The following is a 25,181-nucleotide window of genomic DNA, read 5'->3' on the forward strand; positions in this document are numbered from 1 at the left end:
TCAACTGGTGTATTACCTATATTTGATCATGAGCATTGGTATTAATGCTCATAAATAATAGGTAATGACAAGAATAAATGGAAGTTTATCAATATTTAAGGAAAACAGAAAATGGAGATACAATTAATGGATAACAATTGATTTACACCAATTATCATTTATTGATTAATTACAAAGAGACAGAATCTCAACTTGCAGCTATTTCTGTTAGCATGATTCCCAGACTTAACCACCACAATAATAATAATAGTTATCATTGTAAGTAATTAATTATACCAATTTGAATTGTGGAACTTCATCAGAGCAGAAAAGTAAAGCAAAATAAAAGTAAAAAGAAAAAGAAGAAAGTGAGAAAATGGTGATAATCAATTCATGCTACATGCTGTCCCATTGGGAAACTTTCAAGCAACTACATATACACACACACACCCATGGACATACACATTTATGTGTGGATATATGTGTGGAATGTGCAAGCAAGACATGCCTCCTAATCTGGCAAGGAGAACTGGAAGTTCAAATAAAAGAAAGAAAATAATTCAGTGTGTGTTGACCCAATCAACCCAATCCAGTATAAAACAGGAATGTAAAATGATGTTGATGGCAATGATGATGACATAGAATGTTGAATTTGTTTATGTTAGATTTGACACAATAAATCAATAAATCTAACTTTACTTCAATAATAATCATTCAAAACTGAAAAGAGAAACTTTGTCAAAAATATGTAAAACCCAAATGAAAATCTGTCAGATGCTTTGCCTATCCTGATTAAATAAAAAATATTTGAGCCAGTTGGAATTTTTAACATCCCTCAAATGGTTTCTGGTTTTATTTAAAAACTCACATATGTTTGTTTAGAATATTCATGTATTATAGACTTAGGACTATTCCACTTTTAAAAAGCAGTGGAAGTGTCATGGTTGGATTTGTTGGTTGCAATTTTTTGTTTTTTTTTTACAAATAAACTTATAGATTTTTTTAATGACACCTCCAGTATATTTTAAAAATACACGTGGCATTTTTATGGCATGTAATTTTTCTTACATATTTCTGGGTAGATTTTATTTTAGTTTTCAACAAATGTGAATTATTGAAATAGTTATGTATTTTATTATAATTTATTTTGATACCCAGTCAAATTACTTTTTATAACAGTGATTTATTAAAATTACAATGATTTGTGCTGTTTTCACTAAATTACTTTCGTGAATTTTGCTATTTTGTATTTGCATTGCTGTTTTTGTTTGCTTTTAATCTTTCTAACTGGCATGACAATAAATAAATAAGTAAATAAAAACCGGTTTAATTTTATTTCCTTGGCAAATATTTTTCTCTATAATTATAAGATAAAACATTAATCCACATTTGTCAATTTACACATTCAATTTAACTACAAAATGATATAATTATGCAATTATTGTATACACATGTTGACACATGTATATGCACACAGCCATTATCTACTTGCAATCTAAACACTTCACATCAAATTTACTCTGTCACAAGGAACATGGCTTATAGCAATCTTGATTTCTTCATCTGAATAAATATGCAAAGAAATGATCCTCTCTCTCACCTTCTTTTTGGGTAACATGTAGCTAAACCCCTGAGTCACTGCAAATCCTAGTTCACAGAATCATTTACAACTTCTCCTGGTGAGCAAACATTCAAATCAGTAATAATTGTGTCCAGTTGATAAGTCTTCTTCTTCAGGGCCAAAAAATACTTTCACTCCAAAGGGTTGTTGACTTTCTACAAAACTGAGGTGAAGCCCTCAATAGAATATAGCTTCTACATTTGGGATGATTTTATTGTTACACATATGAACATCTTATGCTACATCAAAAAAAAAATGCTATCTGACTGACTGAGAAAGGCACATTTGTCAATATAATACAACCTTGGACTTGTAGATGTTACAACTACAACAGCTTCTACTCCTCTGATCTTGCTAGCTGTATACCCTGCTCATCAAACCCCACATGATATACACTGTGTTCCTGTCTCTGAGCTCCCCAAAGTAAATCACCCATTCAATCCGTCTTCCTTGGAATAATCAACCCTCTGAAATTCCTTTCTTGCTGACATTTTTCCTGCCGTCTTTACTGATATTTGAACTGAATCTCAAATTTCTCAGTCCCAGATGGCCTGCAAAAGCCATTGTCACAGTTTAACCTTTATAATTAAACCATTTCCAATAAATAAATAAATATGTGACTGTGTGGTAAGAAGCTTGCTTCCCAAACACATGGTTCTGGGTTCATTCCCACCATGTGGTACTTTGGGCAAGTGTCTTCTACTGTAGCTTCGCATTGACTAAAGCCTTGTGAGTGGATTTTGTAGAAGAAAACTGAAAGAAGCCTCTCATCCCCCTCTCTCTCTCTCTCTCTCTCTATATATATATATATATATATATATATATATGTGTGTGTGTGTTTCTTTATGTATGCGTTTGTTCTCCACCACCACTTGACAACCGGTGTTGGTGTGTTTACATCCCCATAACTTAATGGTTTGGCAAAGAGAGGCTGATAGAATAAGTACCAGGCTTAAAAAAAAGTTATGGAGTCAGTTTGTTCAACTAAACCCTTTCAAGGTGATGTTCAAATGACTGAAACAAGTAAAAGAATAAAAGAATAAATAAAATGAAGTCATGTGACTGGGTATATGCATACACACACACAAGCACTTACATTCAATGAATAGCTACATGCATTTCAGTCATGTGGCTGGCATTTGCAAAATGTACTGGTCTGTTTACCTAATATGGAAGCTTCAACTCAACCAGTGTTAGTTACTCAAGAGATGTACTGTTTATACTGTGAATTTATGGCATACCTGATTATTTTTAGCAGTGGTGACAGAGAAAAAGACAGGAGAATATTTATCTAACATCTAAATATTTAATCATTTTTTACTTTATCTTAATATGAGGTCTGAAATAAATTCAAGATTTATCAAATTTTACAAGACAAGATTTATTTGATTTTAAATATTGAAATAAATTATTTAATATTCTGAATTCATTAAAGATGAAAGCCTTTAAATACAGTGTTTCCAAAAAAATATAGGAATTTCAAGCTTGTATGACAGCCTTTTTTCATCTCAAAGCTAAATTTGATTATTTAAAGCAGTGTTTTTCAACCTTTTTGCTGGAGCGGAACCCCAAGAAAACATTTCACTGGCTCGAGGAACCCCTGTGCATAATTTAATTGTCTTATGCACACATATCTGCACAGGAGAATTAAAAATTACTGTCGATTTTAGCATTTTTGTAACTTCTTGCGGAACCCCTGGACTGTACTGGCGGAACCCTGGTTGAAAACCACTGATTTAAAGTGATAAATTTCATTGCATCAAATTGGAAATTTTTTTTGTTTCCAGAATGTTAATCAATAAAATCAAGGATATGCAATTGTTTAAAACTTTTCCACATTTCTACATTCTTTGTTTAGGTTGCTGCTGTGAGTCCAGCTGATATCAACTATCAAGAAACCTTATCAACTCTGAGATACGGTAAGTTGCCAGATGTTTCAATAGTACATTTGTTAAAAGTCACATACTGAAATTGGAAAGGTGACACCACACATTTTAATTGCAATTCTTAGTTTATTTAATCGCTAATTATTCATTCATGAATTTCACATTCATTATTCAGATCAAGTATAACAAAGCTAAATATATATTGAGGATTGGTAAAGAGAAGTTTAATTATCAATGTATAGGTAATAAGGTTTTTGTCTCCAGTTTTCTAAACCTATAAGATATCACAAAAAAAAACTTGGTTCTGCTTGGTGCTTTTGTAAATCGGCATTGTAATTTTTAGTAAGAAGAGCAAACATATTTGAAATGTGGCAGTTTTAGTTAAGTAACTTTAATGTTAAGTATAGACACATTGACGAGCTTTGAGATCAACCCCAGCACCTGGGAAATGCAAGCACAAGACTGCCTTGCCTGGCAAAGCTGCACTAATAAAGGTGTCATCTCCTATGAATAGAACAGGATTGTAGAGGTATGAAAACACGAACTACATAAGTCTGGAGCTAACTTCTTGCCTTCAGTTTCAGCAGACCATCTGTGCCTGACATGCAGTAGAGCCATCCAAGCACACATTGGACTGATTGGTCACAGCCAAGCACTATATCTCATCTTCTTCTATATGATGTCCTTGGTCTTTGTTGACAATGATGGATGAACTATTAAAAACAATAAACATAGCAAAGAATATGATAAAATACCTCCAGGGAAGTACTCCATCTTAGTGCACAGAAAAGGTATAAATAGACATCTAGTATTATATTGTCGATATAATTAGTTAGTAATAAAAAAGAGCAATGAACTTTGTGACTGATTGACAGGAAAACCCGCCTAAGTGCATCTCATCCACGGCATTAAGAATAACAGTAATGAATATTGACTTCTCAACTGACTTGCTGAAAGTAGTGGAATGTTTTTGTTAGGGAACTTACTTAATTTTGGAAATAGAGCTAGTGATGGCTATGGTCTGAAGTGTTAGAGAACGGTTACCTTAGCAAAAGAGATTCTTGTGTATATAAATATGATTAATTGAAGAACATATAATAAATGTGATGCTGTACAGCAGTGAAAAACTAACAGAGGATGCTGGGGCATAATTATGGTTAGAGCTGATTATGTTCCATTAGGAGTATGTAATATTCTCTTCAAATGCAGACTGCATTGAATTAAGAAGCACATTAGGTTTTGAAGCAATTGGTCAGTGTCAATTAATGAAGATGTAAAGTGAATGATGATTGGTAAATGGGTTGGAATGATTTAGCTAAATACAGTTATTGTTATGTAGAATAGTACTCTAAATGGGACACCACAGAACCTTCTGTAAGGAGGTGAAAGAATTAGTGACTATTGGAGATTCTCATTGCATTCATTCTCATGTTAATAAAGTAAATAACATGTAAAATTATTACAAGGCACATAGCCACACATAGGTGGGGGTTAAGAAGTTTGCTTCCCAACCATATGGTCTTTAGTTCCACTATGTATAACTTGGGCAAGAGTTTTGTACTATAGCGTAGGCCAACCAAAGCCTTGTGAGTGGATTTGGTAGAAGGAAACTGAAAGAAACCTGTCATATGTTTACACACACACACATACATATATATATATATGTATATATATATATATATATATATAACTGCCTCAACAAATTCCATCTGACCCATTCAAATTGGAAAAGTAGCCATTAAATAACGACATGATAATTATCATCATTATAATTATAAAGGAAGTGAACTTTATTATTTTGGTTATGTCTCTTTATTCTTGGCTTAAATCCTGCTATGGTTACTTTGTTTTTCTTCTTTCTGGGTTTGGTAAACTATTTAGGTACTGAGGTTGTTAGAAATCCTCGTTATTTTTATTGTAATTGACATACATTAGCATGCTTTATAATGTGATTTAAGAGATAATATCATGAATGAAATTTGCAATTGAGCTGTTTATGAATTAATCATATTTCAAAGATAGCTGTGTAAATTATTGTGCTTAATATTTTGTTGAAACTAAGATGTTATAATCTAGAAATTGTGTTTCCAAATATTCATCCGACTATTCTAATATTGTTTTTCTGCTTTTCAAAGTTAATCGAGCCAAAGAAATTAAAACAATGGCTAAAATAAATGAAAGTGAGACAGATGTCTTGATACGCAAACTAACTGAGGAAATCGAACAATATAAGACAATGATGAAGTCTGGAAATATTCCAATGATGTCAGACACTGCTGATCTCACTGAGGAGGGTAAGAAGTTTTGGGATATTTTTGTAACTGTTGTATGGAGATGGAGTGATCAATTTCTGGTGTTGTTAGTTTACATACAACAGTTATTGCTACATTTTTCATAAGGCTTCATGAAAATACAGACAGCATCAATCTTATACAAATGCCAGGTTTTAGAGATGCTGAAGCCTTCACAAATGAAGATGACCTTACACATTACTGTAAAAATGTGTGGCTGCATTGATACCTTCATCCATCTTTAAGTTCCCAAATCACTCTGCTTCAAGGTTATCACTGATGAACATTTTGGAATTTATATGAGATGATAAACCACAAGAAAATGGAGAAAATGGGAGTTGGAGTAACTGCCATAATTCCATTGGTACAGGATATGACATTATTTGTATGTAGTTCAGAAAATACTATTCAGTGTATTTGACAGATTATTCTTACCTTTCATTTTTAGTATATTTTATTCATTTAGTATATTTAATTCATATGATTTAATTCATTAATTCAGAACTTTTGCTTGGAAGTGAAGCAAATATTTATCAAAATTGATAGAAAGATTTCATTGTTAACAAATTCATTTCAATTAAGAAATTTTTCAAGCAATTTCTATAAATTTTCAGGAATTTCCACTGTCCAACATAGTTGTTTGTAGGTGTAGCATAAACTGTTCCTGTCACATTCACCAGTTTTGCAGTGTCAGTTCTGGTTTGTTAATATCCTGATCCTTTGAAATATTTGTGGTCATTCAATTTTTTTGAACTTCTTAAAATTTTTGGCATAGATTCCATAGAGATTAGATCTCTTTTTAACATGACAGCAAGTATTAATTGTTATTGTCCTGTATTTTGCCATTACTAACTTAGAATATTACTGTTTCAAAATTCTCTGCACAAACAAGGTGGTGAGCTAGCAGAAACATCAGCATGCCGGGTTAAATGCTTAGTGGTGTTTTGTCTGTTTTTACGTTCCGAGTTCAAATTCTGCCGAGGTCGACTTTACCTTTCATCCTTTCGGGGTGGTTAAATTAAGTGCCAGTTGCGTACTGGGGTCAATCTAATCGACTGGCCCCCTCCCCAAAAATTCTGGGCCTTGTGCCTAGAGTAGAAAAGGATATTTTCTGCACAAACATTTGTTTAATCATTCCAAATGGCAGAGAATAGGCATAATTTCCAACAGAGCTTTTATTGAGTATCTATTCCAAATTTTTTAACTATCTGAAGTGCCTTGTGCTTTACTGAAGTGTTACATTTCACCTTTAATTGCTCTCTTTTAATAATATTCCATATTCTGTCCTATTCTCAGAGTAATCCATATAACAGTAGCCTCATTATCCCCATTAAACATTCTTTTTTCTTTACTGGCATGACATAAATGGATTATTACAGTCCAAATTAGGGTCTTATTTGGAGCAACTATCCTCTTACATATACCCACTCTGTTTTGTTCATATATTAATCTGTTGTTAGCATGGTTTCTATTTCCTGTAACTTTAAAGAGTGTACTCGGTGTAATTTATCATAACATTATTACTAGAGAGATGCCTTGTCCCTAACATTCATATGCCAACCAGTTTACTGAATGTACTGGATGTGATGGTTTTTGGTAAGGGGATTTGTTAGAAATAGCATGGGCAGCTATGAGAACTGGTCATTGGCATACAGGCATTACCACAAGTTGCTAATGTTAAACTTCTCCGTTATGGTTTGAAAGACTATAATAAATAGAAAGAGTCTGAGCAATAAGTCCTGACATGCATCACCAAACATATTAAATCTCTCACTGAACTCATTGGTAACTCTCACCTGGTTGATGTTACCTCTGTGCATGGCTTTCAAAGCTTTCACAAGTCTAATCCTAAATTTCTTCACAATCATTAGACTATAGAGTGTGGAAACCTGTCAAAGGCTTTCTCCAGGTCACAAAATGCATGGTAAAGTGTTTTATTGCATGCTGAGTACTTCTATAGTTCTCTCATTTGACATCACCTCCTTCTAGAATATGCATGAACTGTATTTCATCTATGATAACCTAATCAGTTATGCTATGATTCTTGAAGGCAGTGAATTGCTAAAGTCACTAGAACTTTGAATAGAATACATCGGATGGAGTACCCCATGCTACTTGTTCTGCCTCTCAGCACATTGAGTTCAAATTCTGTCATGGTCGACACTACCATTCAGTGTGTTTATGTGTGTGCGAATGTTTAAAAAAGGTTTATTTGGACTACAGGTACAGGTGGTGACATCGTAGCTTGTGACCATAGTTTGTGGCTGGGTTGTAGCCAGTGATGATAGTTCACATTTACAGACTGAAAATCATCTACACTTTTGAATTCCACTGGAATGAAAAATGCCTTATTTGAAAAACAGATCTTAAAGAAAAAAATGAACAATTGTTGTAAAGTAAAAAATTACCTTACTGTTCTCTCTTCTCAAATAAAATTCTATGAATAAATTTCTTTGTTTTTATTCCAGCTGTTCTGTTTTGATACCACAAAATAATTGTCTAATTTCTTTCAGAAAAATTTATTCTGCTTATGTTGAACCTGCTCTTTTCTGCTATAATTTGGTGCTTATATTGTCCATCATTTTCATTGAAAATCTTAGCAATTAATTCTTAGCAGTTTAATCCTATTTATTGTTTTTATTCAGATTTAACTTTTGCTAATATTTCAATTCATTTTAAACAGAAAAACGGGAACTAAGGAAAGAAATTGAAGAGGAATATAGCAACATTCTTGATGAAAACAATCGAAGAATTGATGACATCAGAAAAACCTATGCTGAACGTTTAAAGGAGGCAGAAGAACGAGCACATCAAGTAAGTATATTCTAGATTGATGAAACCATTCGAGCAGCAGACAAAATACTTGTAGTATATGACTCCGTAGGTTTTGAGTTCAAATATTGCTGAAATCAGCTTTGTCTGTCATTGTTTCCAAAGTCAATAAAAGTACCAGTCAAGTACTAATGTTGGTTTGTATTCTTATAATACATCCTGAGAGGGAATAAAATTATTATAGAAAGATTTTAAGCAGCAGACTAGTGTTCTTTTTTTCCTTGCTTTTATTTTAATCTGCCTAATTAGTGAATGCTAACTTATGTATTCTCTTTCATTCTAAGCTAGTAAATATTGTGCTGATAAAGCTGTTTCACTGAGGAGGGTCTAATTAGGTCAAAACATTTTGAAAGTTGTCATAGGACTTAATAAAGATTAGAATCACTTTTTGCTGTATGAACCCATTCAATTCCTAATCATTTTGGATTTAAGTCTTGCCTCCTGAGCTTTTATTAACAGAAATTGTCATTAATGCTAATGATTTTGACAGATGTCATTTTTGTTGATTAAAATATTGTTTGGGATTTCTATGTTAAATATGTTAGCCTTCACTCTTCTACTGAATTAACTTTATAGTTATGTAGTTAATACTTTATAGATTGTTCACTTTTTTTTTACAAATAATTTTATGGATTTTGGTTTTAGGATCAATGTTTCATGAAAATTTACTGTAAATCTCTCTAATGTTTAAAATGGAATAAACCTAATAATATTACCTATTACAATGAGTATTGTTTTAAAGCATATTTAATTATATGCGTTATTAGATTAATTTATGACTGTAATCATTTCTCTTCTAATTATATATATTGGAGTTTGATGTTTGATTCAACCCATGCCAGCATGGAAGGTGGACATTAAGCAATGATGACGATGATGATGATGTTTGTGTGTATGTGTGTGTGTGTTTGTGTGATACAATGATAAATAATTACATTGTAAAAATAAAATAAAATTGTGCAGTAAATATAAATAATTTTTTTTATTAGCCAGCTGAAATGAGAAAGGCCATGGTACAGAAGAAAAAAACAGTTCCTTATATTTATAATTTAAATATGGATCCACAGTTGACTGGACATGTCTTTTATTTTTTTGAGAACTCTCCTATTTCTGTTGGTAAAGATGTAGAAAATGCAATATGCTTAAAAGGCCCAAGGTGAGTTAATTACATATATATTTCTGTTTCTCAAGTAGAATAATAACCAAAATGCAAAATGTTACTCTTGACTTTGTACTGTCCTAGTGTAGATTCTTCTTTAATAGTAATAATAATAATAATAATAATAATAATAATAATAATAATAATAATAATGATAATATTAGGGAGTATAACTCCAAACTTACAGAGAAAAATTCAATTTAGTATTAAGTCAAATTTCACAATGTAAATATATAATATATAAATTAGAGAAAAACCACCATTATGCAACTCAAACAATGATAGACATAAACCAAATCATAAATAAAAAATAAAATATATTTTTTTAAAACATATAACTAGATCACAAAAAGTATAAAATTACTTATTACTTATATATTGATTATTCATTTTTATACTTTTTGCGATCTAGTTATATGTTTTAGAAAAATATATATTTTTTTATTTATGATTTGGTTTGTCTATCATTGTTTGAATTGCATAATAGTAGTTTTTCTCTAATTTTTATATATATATATATATTATATATTATATATATATATATTATATATATATATATATACACACACATATTATACTGAGAAGAACACATGCATGAGAGAGAGAGAGAGAGAGAGAGAGAGAGAGAGAGAGAGAGAGAGAGAGAGAGAGAGAGAGAGAGATAGGCAGACAAAAGACTGAAAATGATATATATATGTGTGTGTGTGTGTACATATCTCTTTTACTTGTTTCAGTCATTTGACTGTGGCCATGCTGGAGCACCACCTTTTAGTTGAGCAAATCGACCCCAGGACTTATTCTTTGTAAGCCTAGTACTAATTGTATCAGTCTCTTTCGCTGAACCGCTAAGTTATGGGGACATAAACACACCAGCATCAGTTGTCAAGCGATGTTGGGGGGACAGACACACATACATATATACGACGGGCTTCTTTCAGTTTCCGTCTACCAAATCCACTCACCAGGCTTTGGTCAGCCTGAGGCTATAGTAGAAGACACTTGCCCAAGGTGCCACGCAGTGGGAATGAACCCGGAACCATGTGGCTGGTAAGCAAGCTAATTACCACACAGTGTATGACTATATAGTTGCTTTATTATGTTATGAATGAAGGTGACCTACAGTTTCATATTGTGATATGCCTGCAATTATTTTCAGTTAATATTAGTTAACATGAGATATTTGTTAAGGTGTAGCCATTTTTTTATGGATGGTTGATGGATATAAACTTACATCAGTGGTATGAAACCATCAGTACTGACTTTATAAAATAATTAAAAAAAAACAAATAATTCTCTCTCTACCTACATGATGTTAAGTAAGCCTCAAGCTGGTTGAGAACTGTCTATCATGTTTCAATATGACTGCACCTTCATAAATATGCTATGTTCTCTGGCACTGATTGAAGGTTACTGATGATTTATATTAATATATTTCAGTATTTGGAAACCATTGATATCAGCTTTGTAAGATAATGAAACAAATAAATAATTCACAATCTATCAATGTGTTGTTGAGAACCTCTTCTTCTGTTCATCATACAGGTGTGTGTGTGTGTGTATGTGTAAAATAGTGATAAAATTAGTACCAGTCAGATAGTGAGGTCAGTTGCAGTCACTTTCATTGATTGTATTCTGTTTTACACATAGCTGCTTGGTATAAGCTTGAATGACTCATAGGCAAAGAGTGTACTGACACAGAGCTAGACAGCAAGCAGTGAGACCCAAACTAAATATTGTATTCTGTCATATTTGATATTTTCTAAAGAACATATTTATCAAAAAACCAAGAGAGAGAGAGAGAGAGAGAGAGAGAGAGAGACAGAGAGAGAGAGAGAGAGAGACAGACAGACAGACTGACTGACTGAAACTTTTTTCTCTCTCTTGCTCTTTTGAAATTATTGTTTTGCTTTGTTATCAGCAATGTTGTCTCACCATTTCATTGATAAACTTTGATTCCTTGACTTTCAGAAGATAATTTCATCTAGTCAGTCCTTCTGTTTCACATACATAGATACTTACATGCTGACATATGTCCTTATATTACTTTATTACAATCAATATTGAGATTGAGGCAAGTGCATCAACATCAAAATAAAAATCAAATAGATATTGTAGTTGTGATACCTATGCCTGTGACACGTTAGGCCTCACAGAGGCAATGACAAAAAACCGAAACCTCTGAGATATGCTGTGACTGCGAAGACCCGACAAATGAAGTGAGTTCATGGCTCACAGGATGGCCTGCTGTGCTAACCTTGGATCGTAGGGTGACTCGTTGTGCTTGAGGAGACCTATTGAGTCAAGTACATCAACATCAACATGAAAATAAAAATCAAATGGAAATTATAGTTGTGATACCTATGCCGGTGGCATGTAAAAAGCACCATCTGAATGTGGCCGATACAAGTACCGTCTGACTGGCGTCCGTGTCAGTGACACGTAAAAAGCACCAACTGATCATGGCCGTTTGCCAGCCTCCTCTGGCCCCTTTGCTGGTGGCACATAAAAAGCACCCACTACACTCACGGATTGGTTGGCGTTAGGAAGGGCATCCAGCTGTAGAAACTCAGCCAGATCAGACTGGAGCTTGGCGCAGCCTCCTGGCTTTCCAGACCCCAGTCAAACCGTCCAAGCCATGCTAACATGGAAAATGGACGCTAAACGATGATGATGATGATTGTCTCTAATCTATGTTCTTGTTTGCATGCACTTATTTTACAACTCATGCACAAAGGAAAAAGATGCACACACAGGGTTTTCATGATGAAATTGAAGAGGAAATTTGAGTATTGGTTATTTGCATGCATGAACACTTACTTTGCAAAGAAAGAATAAATTGCTTTTAAGAAAATTATTGTACACACCTTCAGCAAAAACCAGAAGGAATATTGATTACAGTAATAATAACATTTTCAGTAAAATAGCTTATTAAAAAAGAAGTCAGTTATTTGATCTTATATGTAATTTTTAATCCATCACTAGATGCATTTTTTTTTATGCAGCAACTGTCAATTTATCTTGTTTTCAATTTTCTGGCATTCAGAATCTGTAAGAGAAAAAAATGAATTTTAAATGATTTAAAAGTTTTCTTTTTCTTTTTTTTTTAATTACAAATAGTATTCTTTTAAAATCAATATCTATTTGGTGTTAGATTTGCAGCTGTGTTAGTTTTCATTTTGTTTGTAAATATTTTTTCAATGAATTTCACCAACTGTTATTCAGAGATTCACATAGCCATTCCTCAGACAGTTGTCTGGTATAAATTTGTCTGTGTGTGTGTGTGTGTGTGTGTAAATGCTTGGATTCCCCTTATAAGTATTTGTGTATGATTTATATAATGGTTCGTTGTAGGGTACCAATGTGAGAGTTAATGTTGGTATTTTGTAGAGAAAGGAGAGAAGAAAAATGGAGGCACTTTTAAAGGGATAATTAATGAGTCTTCTGTGAAATATAAGCATATATTTCAGCATTTCTATAAATTATAGTGAGTCACAACTATCCAGAGGTGCAGGAGTGGCTGTGTGGTAAGTAGTTTGCTTACCAGCCACATAGTTCCAGGTTCATTCCCACTGCGTGGCACCTTGGGCAAGTGTCTTCTACTATAGCCTCGGGCTGACCAAAGCCTTGTGAGTGGGTTTGGTAGATGGAAACTGAAAGAATCCCGTCGTATATATGTATATATATATGTATGTGTGTATATGTTTGTGTGTCTGTGTTTGACCCCCCCCACCATTGCTTGACAACTGATGCAGTTCAGCAAAAGAGATTGATAGAATAAGTACTAGGCTTACAAAGAATAAGTCCTGGGGTTGATTTGCTTGACTAAAGGCGGTGCTCCAGCATGGCCACAGTCAAATGACTGCAACAAGAAAAAGAATAAAAGAGAGTAAAGAGAAAGAGAATGTTCTAATAAAATGTTAAGTCAGAGGAATAACTAAAATACCTTTGGTAAACATGTTCACAGCATATACTTATGAATGTGCGTGTGAAAAAATTTTGGTTGAATTGTTAGTTGCATACATGTGTGTGTGTGTGCAAATCGCCTAATCCTTATCAGTTTCTGATTAAGGTTAGAGGATTTACCACATATTTTAGCTTGTTTTAACAAACAACTCTTAGTATTTGTTGCTAGTTGTTGTTGTGATGACACAATAGTAATGATAGTTGCTTTTACTGTCATTGCAAAGACCAAAAGTAAAACGTTCTGTTTCAAATGCTGCACACCAACTGTTATTGTCTAATTCTATAATAGCCATTAGAAATAAAAGTCATGAACTGAAGGATCAAGCTGACACATTTGATTGCTAGATTTAGCCCAAACAAATAGACGTTTGTGGACAAAAAAGTAATGTGAAAACAGAAGTTAGCAGATGTGCCAAAATTTCCAGTCAGTGAAACAAGAAGCCAGTTTGTGAATCAGTCCCAAATTCTTATTACTCAACAACATGCTACCACACACACACACACACACACACACACACACACATACTCTCTCTTTCTCTCTCTCATTCACTCACTCCCTCTTTCACTCTCTCTCACACTCATTTCCTCTTTCACTCTCTCTCTCTCTCACATACACATACACACAAATATATTTACATACACAGCACCTACAATACCTTTAAAGCCAGGTTAATTAAATACTATATCAATTTAACTTGTAACAACTTCATGAAAAATTATCCAAAGTGTATGAAATTTTGCCTATGTATTTTGCGAGTATCCTTTCTTGTAGTTAACATCATGGCTTTTCCTTGATTAGACATAAATTTGACTAAATATCAATAGTACACTGATCCACGTTTGTTTACTCTTTCATCAGATTTAATTTTTGACTGACTTACTTGCAGCCTTCTATCAAAATGTTCCCATTTGTAATCTTTTAGAGTAAGTTTTCCCAATAAATCCTTGTCAACCACAGTTTTTACATCTCTTCCTTATTTGATATCTTCTCATCTCCCTCTCACTCATCTCTCTAACACTTGTCTATCTATTGCTTTCCCTCTCCCCAGGACCAGATTTAAACCATGGGGGACTCAGGGCACTTCAAGTTTGGGTGGACCCCTTAAACACAAGAATTAAAATCTTAGAAAATTACAAAATTTAAATTTCAAACCACATCTATTTCACATAAGTGAATTTGATGAGTTAGCAGAGAAAGTTTAAATAAATGACTGAAAGTGTCACTTTATAGATACAATTCAAAATTCAAATTTCATTTTTCACACATCCACTTGCAGTGTTTGACTTTTCCTTCATTGTGAAACGTATAAAGAAGTGGGGAAGAAGGGGTAAGATTTTTTTTCTTTTAATGTGAGTTACAAATGTTTCAGAAACATGGACTAAGATAAAATGACAGAAAATTACAAAAAAGAAAAAAAAATCATTTTTGTGGTTGTTGCTGTTCCAAAGGCATGATGTGTGTGTGTGTGTGTGTGTGTGTGTGAGTATGTGTGTATATGTGAGGGGGTAGGTGGAGACAGCAACATTTAAAAGACGTATATTTAAAAATTCTTCTTTTAAAACAGCTTCCCTTCATTGTTCTGCAATGTGTGAAAAAAAAAAGTGGATGGAAATCCCAACAAAAATGGGAAAATTCAAACAGCTATTTCCGAAAGTCTGCTTTTCCAGTTTCCAGTAGGGTTAGGTGAGGTACAATGAGTAATATTTACTGCATTTTTGGCTTTGAAGAAAAAATATTTTTTACAAATGTTCACTACCTTGCCAAAACTATATCAGCTAAGTAAAGACCTCTAAATGCAGTAAGACCTATAACATGTTCAGAACACTATTTCAGAAATTTATCACTGTTCTCTTAGAGCATATAGAAGACAAATTTGGTGGTGGGGCAAAACGAGTAAGACAAAATAAAGTAAACTTGCTTTTCCAGTTCTGCAGAATTACATTTGAAAAAAGATTCATACACATAAACTTCCATCCTGAGATATCAGAAAAATCAGAATAGCAACAAAAATTTTAAATACCTGGGTCAGATGAAAGAGGGTCATGGGAAAATAGCACATGATATGAAATTAATGAAACCCAACTAAATCTAAAACTCAGCATGAAATATTCTCTATATCTTCTTCACAATCTGCTGGAGTAGCTTTCTTCCATGTACCATGTAAAGAAATAGTTTATTTAATAATTTATCATTACTCATTTTGTCCTGATTTAGACTTTTTTTTTAAACTTGAAAATTATCAAATTAGATATTAGTTTGGAAGAAAATTGATGTGGAATCAAACAGAGAAAGGAATATTGATGGTTAAACACCAAAAGTTATCTAGATATTTTATTAGCAACCTTAATTGCAATTGGGTCAAATTTGAAGAAAAATTTCTTGAATAAAAAGGTACCTGCCACCTGTTTTAAACTCTCAACTTCAAAAACAACTACATAAACTATACCGACCAATTTTTACTCCCAAAGATAATGCAATGGTACAAAATGGGGATGCAATAATTGCAATGTAATGGTTTCAAACAGGTAGGGAGACAATAACAAAAAATCAGAAATTATTCATTTTGACCCAGTTACCAATTTTGCCCCACTTCCATGTTATAATTTCCAGTGTTTGACAGAATGACGAAAAATATCGGAAAAAATAAGAAAGAAAAATGTTTGATTTAATGAAAAACATGCGAGTATATATGCAATAATTCTTAAAAAAATGCTTTTAGGTGTTGAGATATGTAATTTTATAATTAAAACTGAATTCAAAGTTTTTAGAACATTTCTATACTTACTTGTTTCATAAAATAAGACCAGTTTTCAATACCTTACCGAAAAATGTTTAGAAGTAGAAATGTTTGTGTGTGTGTGTGTGTGCCTTTAACTGTGATTGGTCAAGTCAAGGTCATGAATCCTGTATGGAGGGCTACATGCCCTTAATAGCAGGGATCCCCACCTCCAGTATCAACAGATGCCTAGGACAATTGCCCCCTCTGCACCCCTATAAACCTGGCTGTGCCTCTCCCCCCACTACATCTCTCTTCTAGTCAACATATTATACTGTTAGTGTAACTAAATTCAGCAGTACTTGGTACTCCCTATTACCCCACTTCTGTATTGCCTATCTTTCCCTCTTCCTCATTTCACTTGTTATTAATACCAATTATTTACACTGTTGTCCACATTTACTACTAGCCATCACTCACACTATCCTTTCATTCCAATCATTTCTGCCATCCTACAATTGCTCCCTCAACCCTACTATCCTGGTTATTCTGTTAACATTCTCTCATCTATTCACACATTGGTCACTTTGAGTGAATGACCATATGACAAAGCATTGAGAACTCTTTAGTTTTACTGAATATAAAAAAATCTAACTGATATTCCTGTTATCTATTTTAGAGTTTTCCATGCTTAAATAAAATTGAATAATATCTGTTGCACCCCCTGTTGCAATTTCCATTCGTCTTACAAGTTTATTAGTCATTTGTTTCTAAAGCAGTTCCATTTCCTCAATATTTATCGTAACCAATAAAATCACCAGCTTCAAAATTTTTTATTTTGTATTTTAGCTACTGCACTATTACTGACACTTCTATTATACTTTCCCTTCCAACTTCAATATGGATTCCAGATCAATTTATAAACCTGCAGAATCATCCACAAAAGTTTTTGTCAGTTTCCCTTTTTGTTTCATTTTCTCCTTTATGTTTACTTTGAATTGTTGCAAACAGGTAAAAAAAAAAAAAGTACTTTATACTACAATAAATCAAGTTCTGATATGCTGTAGTTGAATTTTGGTGGCAAACTTCCAGCTGAATAAAATTGAGAACGGCAGTATTTGAACACAATAATGAGAGTATTCTTGTAAATTTAAGGTACTAACATTCTAATTGATTTGTTACTAAATTTTCTATGTTTGTTGCGTACCATATGAGAAAGCAGTAAATTCATATTTTTGTTTATCCTGAAATTAAACATGGGTTCATATTAACTAATGTTTTCTATACTCATCTTTCATGTTCTTTTCTTAATTAGCATTGCTGGAAAACACGCATCTATATGTCAAAATAAAAATGACTGGACTATTGAACCAACAGACAGCAATGTTCGACTGCTTGTAAATGGTGTGCAAGTTACCAGCAAGACTATTTTACATCACAATGATCGGTAAATTTTAAGAATTCTCTTTCCAGAAATAAATTTGCAAATTTGAATTAAGTCTTCTAATTTAACCTAAATCTAAACTGTAACTCATGTATTTTCTCATTTCCAGTTGATATGTCAGGTTTAAATGATCAAAAAAAGAGAAAGATATATTTTGGTTTCTTTCAAGATAATCAAAGGCTTCAGGATGGAAATCAGTAACTCTAAAAATGTGCAAATATACAAATTTGCCAACTTATTCAATTGATTTCAGCTCTGATTGTCGAAGATTGACAATATACGAGCTTTAATGTTTATATAATTATCAAATTGAGACAACTATGATTTGGCTGCTTTGGCTACACATGTTTACAGCTGTTATCTATAATCTCCATCATATGTGGTTGTATCTCTCATGACTCTCAATCAATTATTTTATTATTAGCCATGGTTTTAATTATAGTGGAATTCTTTGAGGAAACACTGTCTATGAAAGAACCACAAATGTCAGTTGGTAGACTCATTTGAGCATTTGACAAAATTCCTTGTAGTATTTAGTTATGACCTTCTATGTTTTTAGTTCAAATATTACAGAAGCCAGCTTTGCCTTTCATCCTTCTGGGGTTGATTAAATAAAGAGCCAGACAAGTACTGAACTTGACTCTGCTCTATCTCCAAAGTTTTTAACTTTGTGCCAATGTTATAGCTCCCAATGTGATAGTTACTTATAGCTGAACATAGAGTGTTTGGTGGAAATTCAGTCATCTGCATTGTGTAATTTTCAGCAATTGGATAAGAACTATTTACAGGGTAACTTACTGTCCTCTCCAATAACAAAATAGATGTTTGTTTAATATATCAGTTGGAGTGAAAGCAATTTACAATCTCTACCAAAATGCTTGGTAGATTCAGAAATAAGTATTATGTCATGAAATATTGATTTCTAATATTAGCACCAAGTCACAAATATTGGAAGCAGAGTATAGTCAAGAGTAAACTGACCCCAGTACTTAAATGATTCTTTATTTTATTGACAACAAAATGGTGAATAGCAAGGCTGACTTCAGGAAGATCTAGTATATCAGCTAGAATTTTTTCCAATCTTTTAGTTGGAAGGGAAAGCAGTGACCTGGTTTATTTACAGGGCTTCTGAGAAAAGTAGGAGGTGGGAAGGAAAGTATCCTCAAATCAGAAATCTGGCTTAAATGTTTGTGATTGCATGGATCTGCTAAAGGCATCCAAGGCTATGTGGTAGTGTTAAACTGGGCAATAGATTGAGTTTAACACCCAGCTTATGACAAGATTTGAACTCAGATTGCAAAAAAATTGGACAAATTCTGTAGAGCAATCTACCACTCTGGATTGGTACTTTTTAAAATCAATTTCCAGAAGGATGAAAGGCAAAACTGACTTGGCAGGATTTGAACTCAGAGCACAAAAAGTCATAACATATACCATATAGCATTTTATTTAACACTCTAATGATTCAGCCACTTCACTGCCTATCTCAGCTTGTATTCAATGGAACCAATATACATTCTCACTCTGGTTTTATATTATCCACTCTTGACTAAATACACAACACTGTCAGTTGTCGGGATGACTAATGAAAAACAAGAATATCATTAAATATAATTCTGGTAAGATCATTTATGAATTGGTTAAATGTATCATATACTAAAGTTATATTTCACAAAGAAACAGAGATCATAAGCTAGCTTTAGTATCCAGAAGAAAATATATTTCTAAAAATGTTACTTCTCACCATTCAATTACCAAAAAATTTCATTGCAAATTCTTATTAATTTTCTTAACCAATGCTAAACACTTTTAATGGTTTAATCTAATATTACAGGGAACACTATGAAACAATACTAAATAAAACTTTGAACTCATCTTACTGATTTTGCTTTGTACTTTATTGTCATATGATTTACCTTTCCTATTCTAATGCAGTTTTTGAAAACCATTGCATTGCTTGTAATTTTTTTCTAGAATAGTTTTTGGTACAACACAGTATTATGTTATGGTACATCCAAAAAAGTCAGCACGGGACAAGACAGCTTATCCAGATATAACATTTGCAATGGCCCAGAAAGAAATTGGCATTCATTCTGGAATAGATATGAGTAAATGAAACATTTTCTTAAATTTGTTAATTTTACTAAATAGAGACAATTTTCTAATTCATTTTTTACTGGTTTTAATAATCATACTGTGTCCCATTGATTATACATTCCAAATCCTCTACCAGGCTGTGGAAGTTATATGAGGTGGTATCAAAAAATTTCTGGACTAATTATGTTTAATAAAAAATAACTTATTTACCCATGTTTTAACATCATCTCCTTTGAAATAGCCATTTTGTGCAGCAATCTATTGGTCCCAGCATTCTTACCACTTTTGGAATCCAGCCCGGAAGTTGTTTTCCATAAGCAAGTTGAGGACCTTCTGCAGTTTGCTCTGGATCTCAACAATGGTATTAAAATGACAACTTTTGAGCTGCATTTTCATCTTGGGGAAGAGATAGAAGTCCACATGTGCTAAATCTGGTGAATAAGACTGGTGTGGAAGTGATACAATGTTGTATTTGATAAGAAACTCACAAGTGAAGAAAACTTGATTACAGGGTAGATTATTGTTGGAAAGAATCCAATTCTTCGCACTCCACAGTTCTGATTGCTTTCACTGATTGTCCTCTCTCAAATGCTTCAAAACATTGCAATAGAACTTTTGACTGATGGTCTAACCCTGAGGGATGAATTCTTGATGCACAATTCTGCCAATTTTGCAAAAAATTATGAACATGCTCTTGATTGAGCTGTGGCTCTGTTGTGCACCCTTGCCACTTGAAACATTGCATATAATCCATTGCCTTGTCACAATAAGTTTGCTGAAGCATGTTCAATCAAACTTCCCCAGTTTAATGCAAAATTTCATGTTGGTTCTTTGATCTAACTTCCTATCCATGCCAAAAATTGTAGACTACAGCATATACTTGATCACAAAAATACAAATTTCACAACTTGTGAAGTAAACACAGTGATGTCACTCAGCACAATGCCTCATGAAGGTCACTGCTAGCTCTTACTGTGCATGCTACCATGTGCTGTCATCTGTTGGTGCACTACAGAACTAGTCTGGGAATTTTTTGATATCATCTTGCATTCAACTGAGTTTAGTATATAGAAAAATTTAAGGTTAAAATTCTGACTTCTATAATAATTAAAGTGTTTGTCTCAAAGAGAGCATCCAGTTAATTTGTTTACAGAATATGTCACGCCATTTGAAATTTCATATGAGATTTAATAATGGAATTTAATAAAAAATAAAAATGGGACCTCTTAAAACACAACTCACAGTATCAATATTATTTATCTTAAAGTGGTAAATTCTACAAGTTATCATTTGTCATAGAGAAAGAGAGTCATCTCTTAGTTTTCTCTGTTCATTAAACAGGTGCATCAGTTTTTTTGAAGTCATTTATATGAACTTAGAAAACGCATCTCATCCTAGAAAAGCTGCATTTGGAAACAAATTGGTACAGATCATCATCATCATAATCATCATCATCATAATCATCATCATTTAACGTCTGCTTTCCATGCTAGCATGGGTTGGATGATTTGACTGCGGTCTGGCGAACTAGAAGGCTGCACCAGGCTGGCAGAGTTTCTACAGCTGGTTGCCCTTCCTAACGCCAACTACTCTGAGAGTGTAGTGGGTGCTTTTACGTGCCACCAGCACGAGAGCCAGTCAGCACGATGGCCATGCTCAAATGGTGCTTTTTATGTGCCACCTGCACAGGAGCCAGTCCAGCAGCACAGGCAACGACCTCGCTTGAATGTTTTTTTTTCACGTACCACCAGCACAAGTGCCAGTAAGGCGACACAGGTAACAATCACATTCGAATGGTGTTTTTTCACATGCCACTGGCACAGAGACCAGCTTGTTGCCCTGGCAATGATCATGCTTGTATGGTACTCTTAGCGCTTCACTAGCATGGATGCCAGTCATTGAATTTGATTTTGATTTCGATCTCACTTGCCTCAATAGGTCTTCGCAAGCAGAGTTTAGTGTCCAATGAAGGAAAGGTATGCATAAGTGGGATGGTTACACCACTGGCATAGGCCATGGGGTTATGGTCTCACTTGGCTTGTCGGGTCTTCTCATACACAGCATATTTCCCCTTTTATCGCAGTTATTCAATGAATTCACTGTTAGCACAATGACTACTTCAATTTGGGTTGGAAGTGTTGACATGCCTGAATCAAATGATCTTCATCAAATTTGGACATAGTGCTGGTTATGATGAACTTGAGGCATTGTATGGTGTTATGGGGGTACTGATTCACCTCTCTCTTGACTACGCCCCATACATAATAAGTCTAGTGGACTGAGGTCTGTTAAGCTAGGGGACCATATGACTGGGAAAATGTGATCTTGGAGATTGGCATGCATCCATACTTAGGTTCTTCTAGCCTAATAAGATGGCACGGAGTCTTGTTGGAAGATGTATGGTTTCCTGTTGCATACTCTGTCTATCCAGGGCCTCACAACTTTTTCCAACACTTCTTTGTAGACAGCTGCATTGATTGTTGCTGGGAATTTAGTATGCATGACTGTAGGAACCATATTCAAGTCTCTGCATAACCACCTGTCGTTCCTTTGGTTTCCTTTATTCCAGTCTCTACTTGTTTAACAAGTGGTTTCACGGTCAATCGGTTTTCTATCATCCCATCCAACATAAACTGAGCCCTCTGCATCACATATAACTCATACTGGATGCCTTTATGTACAGCTCTTTTGATGGTGCACTCTGAAATCTTGAGGTCCTTTGCAATGGCTCTTATTGACTTTCCATGTTTTATATCAATTATTTTTTGTACAAATCTATGTGTTCTGACGGTATTAGGACCCTGTACCTGTGTCTTGCATTTAGCTACTGATGTTGGATCCCCATCAGCAGGGTCTGGCTCCTTTTGCACTTTGACAGCAAAGGATTGGGCTACTTTCAGAAAATGAGCTATCTTTGTAACACTATGCTGTATTTTTAAGGCAACAATTACAGCAGGCCTTTTCATTTGCTGAGTCAACCTGATGTATGGTATTACTTATCTGAAAAGTAAGTTTTAAAATATAAGTTAGGAGAAAATTAGAGCTCTTGAAAGAGGAGTCCTCAAAAACTGATGCACCCAGTGCATCTTACAAGGAATTAATCTCAGCTTTTGTGTCTCTTTACTGAAAAATTCTTTCTTCAGTATGTATTTTATTTACTTGAAGATATTTTTATCTAGGTTAAACTGATCATATTGTCATAGTAAATTAGAAAGTGAATGTTCTCAAAGTATTTGAGGTTTGTCTATAAAGATGCCTTTAAAATATGTTGATGTTATGCAGAGAATAATTATTTACCTTGAGTTTAAACATAACATTTAAAATTCTTAAATCTAACAGCACAAACTATTGCTCCTATTCACAGATACTTTACTGGAAGAAGATTTGCTTGAGATGCTACCAGCCATTGAAGAAGTTAATGCCATCAGTAAAGAGCTTGATGCAAAGAAAGTGTTTTCTTTAATGCTTAATAATCAATCTGAGGTGAGATATTTATTTTCACAAATAAATAATGTATTTCTATTTGAATATTATGAACATATTATTGGCCATAATTGTCTTATTTGTAATTCATCATCATCATTATCATCATCGATTAACGTCCGCTTTCCATGCTAGCATGGGTTGGATGGTTTGACTGAGGGCAGGCGAACGAGATGGCTGTACCAGGCTCCAATCTTGATCTGGCAGAGTTTCTACAGCTGGATGCCCTTCCTAATGCCAACCACTCTGAGAGTGTAGTGGGTGCTTTTACATCCCACCAGCATGAGGGCCAGTCAGGCGGCACTGGCAACGACCTCGCTTGAATCTTTTACACATGCCACCAGCATGGGTGCCAGTAAGGCGATGCTGGTAACGATCATGCTTGAATGGTGTCTTTTACATGCCACCAGCATGGAGGCCGGATAGCCACTCTGGCAACGATCACGCATGGAAGGTGCTCTTAATACCCTACTAGCACAGGGCTCGGGTGCCAGTAATGCGACGCTGGTAACAATCATGCTCGAATGGTGCCTTTTAAGTGCCACTGGCACGGAAGCCAGTTAGCCGCTCTGTCAATGATCACACTTGTTGGGTGCTCTTTGCACCCCACTAGCACGGACACCAGTCATCGAATTTGATTTTGATTTTTGATTTTTGATTTCACTTGCCTCAACAGGTCTTCGCAAGCAGAGTTTTAGTGTCCAAAGAAGGAAAAGGTACGCATAAGTGGGCTGGTAACATTCCTGGCATAGGCCATGAGATTATGGTCTCATTTAGCTTGCCGGGTCTTCTCATGCATGGCATATTTCCAAAAGTCTCGGTCGCTAGTCATTTCCTTGGTGAGGCCTAAAGTTCGAAGGTCGTGCTTCACCACTTCATCCCAGGTCTTCCTGGGTCTGCCTCTTCCACAGGTTCCCTCAACCCCCAGGATGTGGCACTTTTTCACACAGCTGTCCTCATCCTTTCTTGCCACATGACCATACCAGCACAGTCATCTCTCTTGCACACCACATCTGATGCTTCTTAGGTCCAACTTTTCTCTCAAGATACTTACACTCTGTCGAGTATGCACACTGACATTACACATCCATCGGATCATATTGGCTTCATTCCTTGTGAGCTTACGCATGTCCTCCGCAGTCACAGCCCATGTTTCACTGCCATGTAGCATGGCTGTTCGTACACATGCATCATACAGTCTACCTTTTACTCTGGGCGAGAGGCCCTTTGTCACCAGCAGAGGTAAGAGCTCTGTGAACTTTGCTCAAGCTATTCTTATTCTAGTAGCTACACTTTCAGTGCTCCCTCCCCCGCTACTGACTTGGTCACCTAGGTAACGGAAGCTATCAACTACTTCTAGTTTTTCTCCCTGGAATGTGGCGGAAGTTGTTCTCTGTGCATTTTCAATGCTTATTGCTCCCGAACATCTGCTACAAAAAAAATATCTTCCCCATTAGCCTTCCTTTGATATTACTGCACCTCTTATGTGTCCATAGCTTACACTGGGTACATCTTACAGAGTTTCTACCTATGCCTCTGCTACAGAGTGAGCAGGGCCATCTACCTGAAAGGATTTGTGGTTTGCTTGCCTTCCTACTTATTAGAACTTTGGTTTTAGCTAGGCTGACTCTAAGGCCTTTCGATTCTAATCCTTGTTTCCACACCTGAAACTTCTCCTCTAGTTCTGATAGTGACTCAGCAATTAGAGC

At 34.5% G+C, this 25,181-nt stretch overlaps 1 protein-coding gene across 4 annotated transcripts in view; it reads left to right on the forward strand.

The window, feature by feature from the left end:
• The window catches only part of LOC115216219 (kinesin-like protein KIF28P), a 227,286-nt gene that overhangs the window by 49,847 nt on the left and 152,258 nt on the right, over positions 1–25,181 (forward strand). For all 4 annotated transcript variants that reach the window (XM_036506665.1, XM_036506668.1, XM_036506666.1 and 1 more), the window contains exons 10-16: positions 3,459–3,519; positions 5,622–5,780; positions 8,461–8,591; positions 9,599–9,765; positions 17,764–17,895; positions 19,867–20,000; positions 23,354–23,472. In XM_036506665.1, coding sequence (XP_036362558.1) covers positions 3,459–3,519; positions 5,622–5,780; positions 8,461–8,591; positions 9,599–9,765; positions 17,764–17,895; positions 19,867–20,000; positions 23,354–23,472 — 903 coding nt within the window. The remainder of the gene's footprint in view (positions 1–3,458; positions 3,520–5,621; positions 5,781–8,460; positions 8,592–9,598; positions 9,766–17,763; positions 17,896–19,866; positions 20,001–23,353; positions 23,473–25,181) is intronic.

The sequence above is a fragment of the Octopus sinensis genome, linkage group LG10 (assembly GCF_006345805.1).
Source record: "Octopus sinensis linkage group LG10, ASM634580v1, whole genome shotgun sequence".
Taxonomy (NCBI): domain Eukaryota; kingdom Metazoa; phylum Mollusca; class Cephalopoda; order Octopoda; family Octopodidae; genus Octopus; species Octopus sinensis.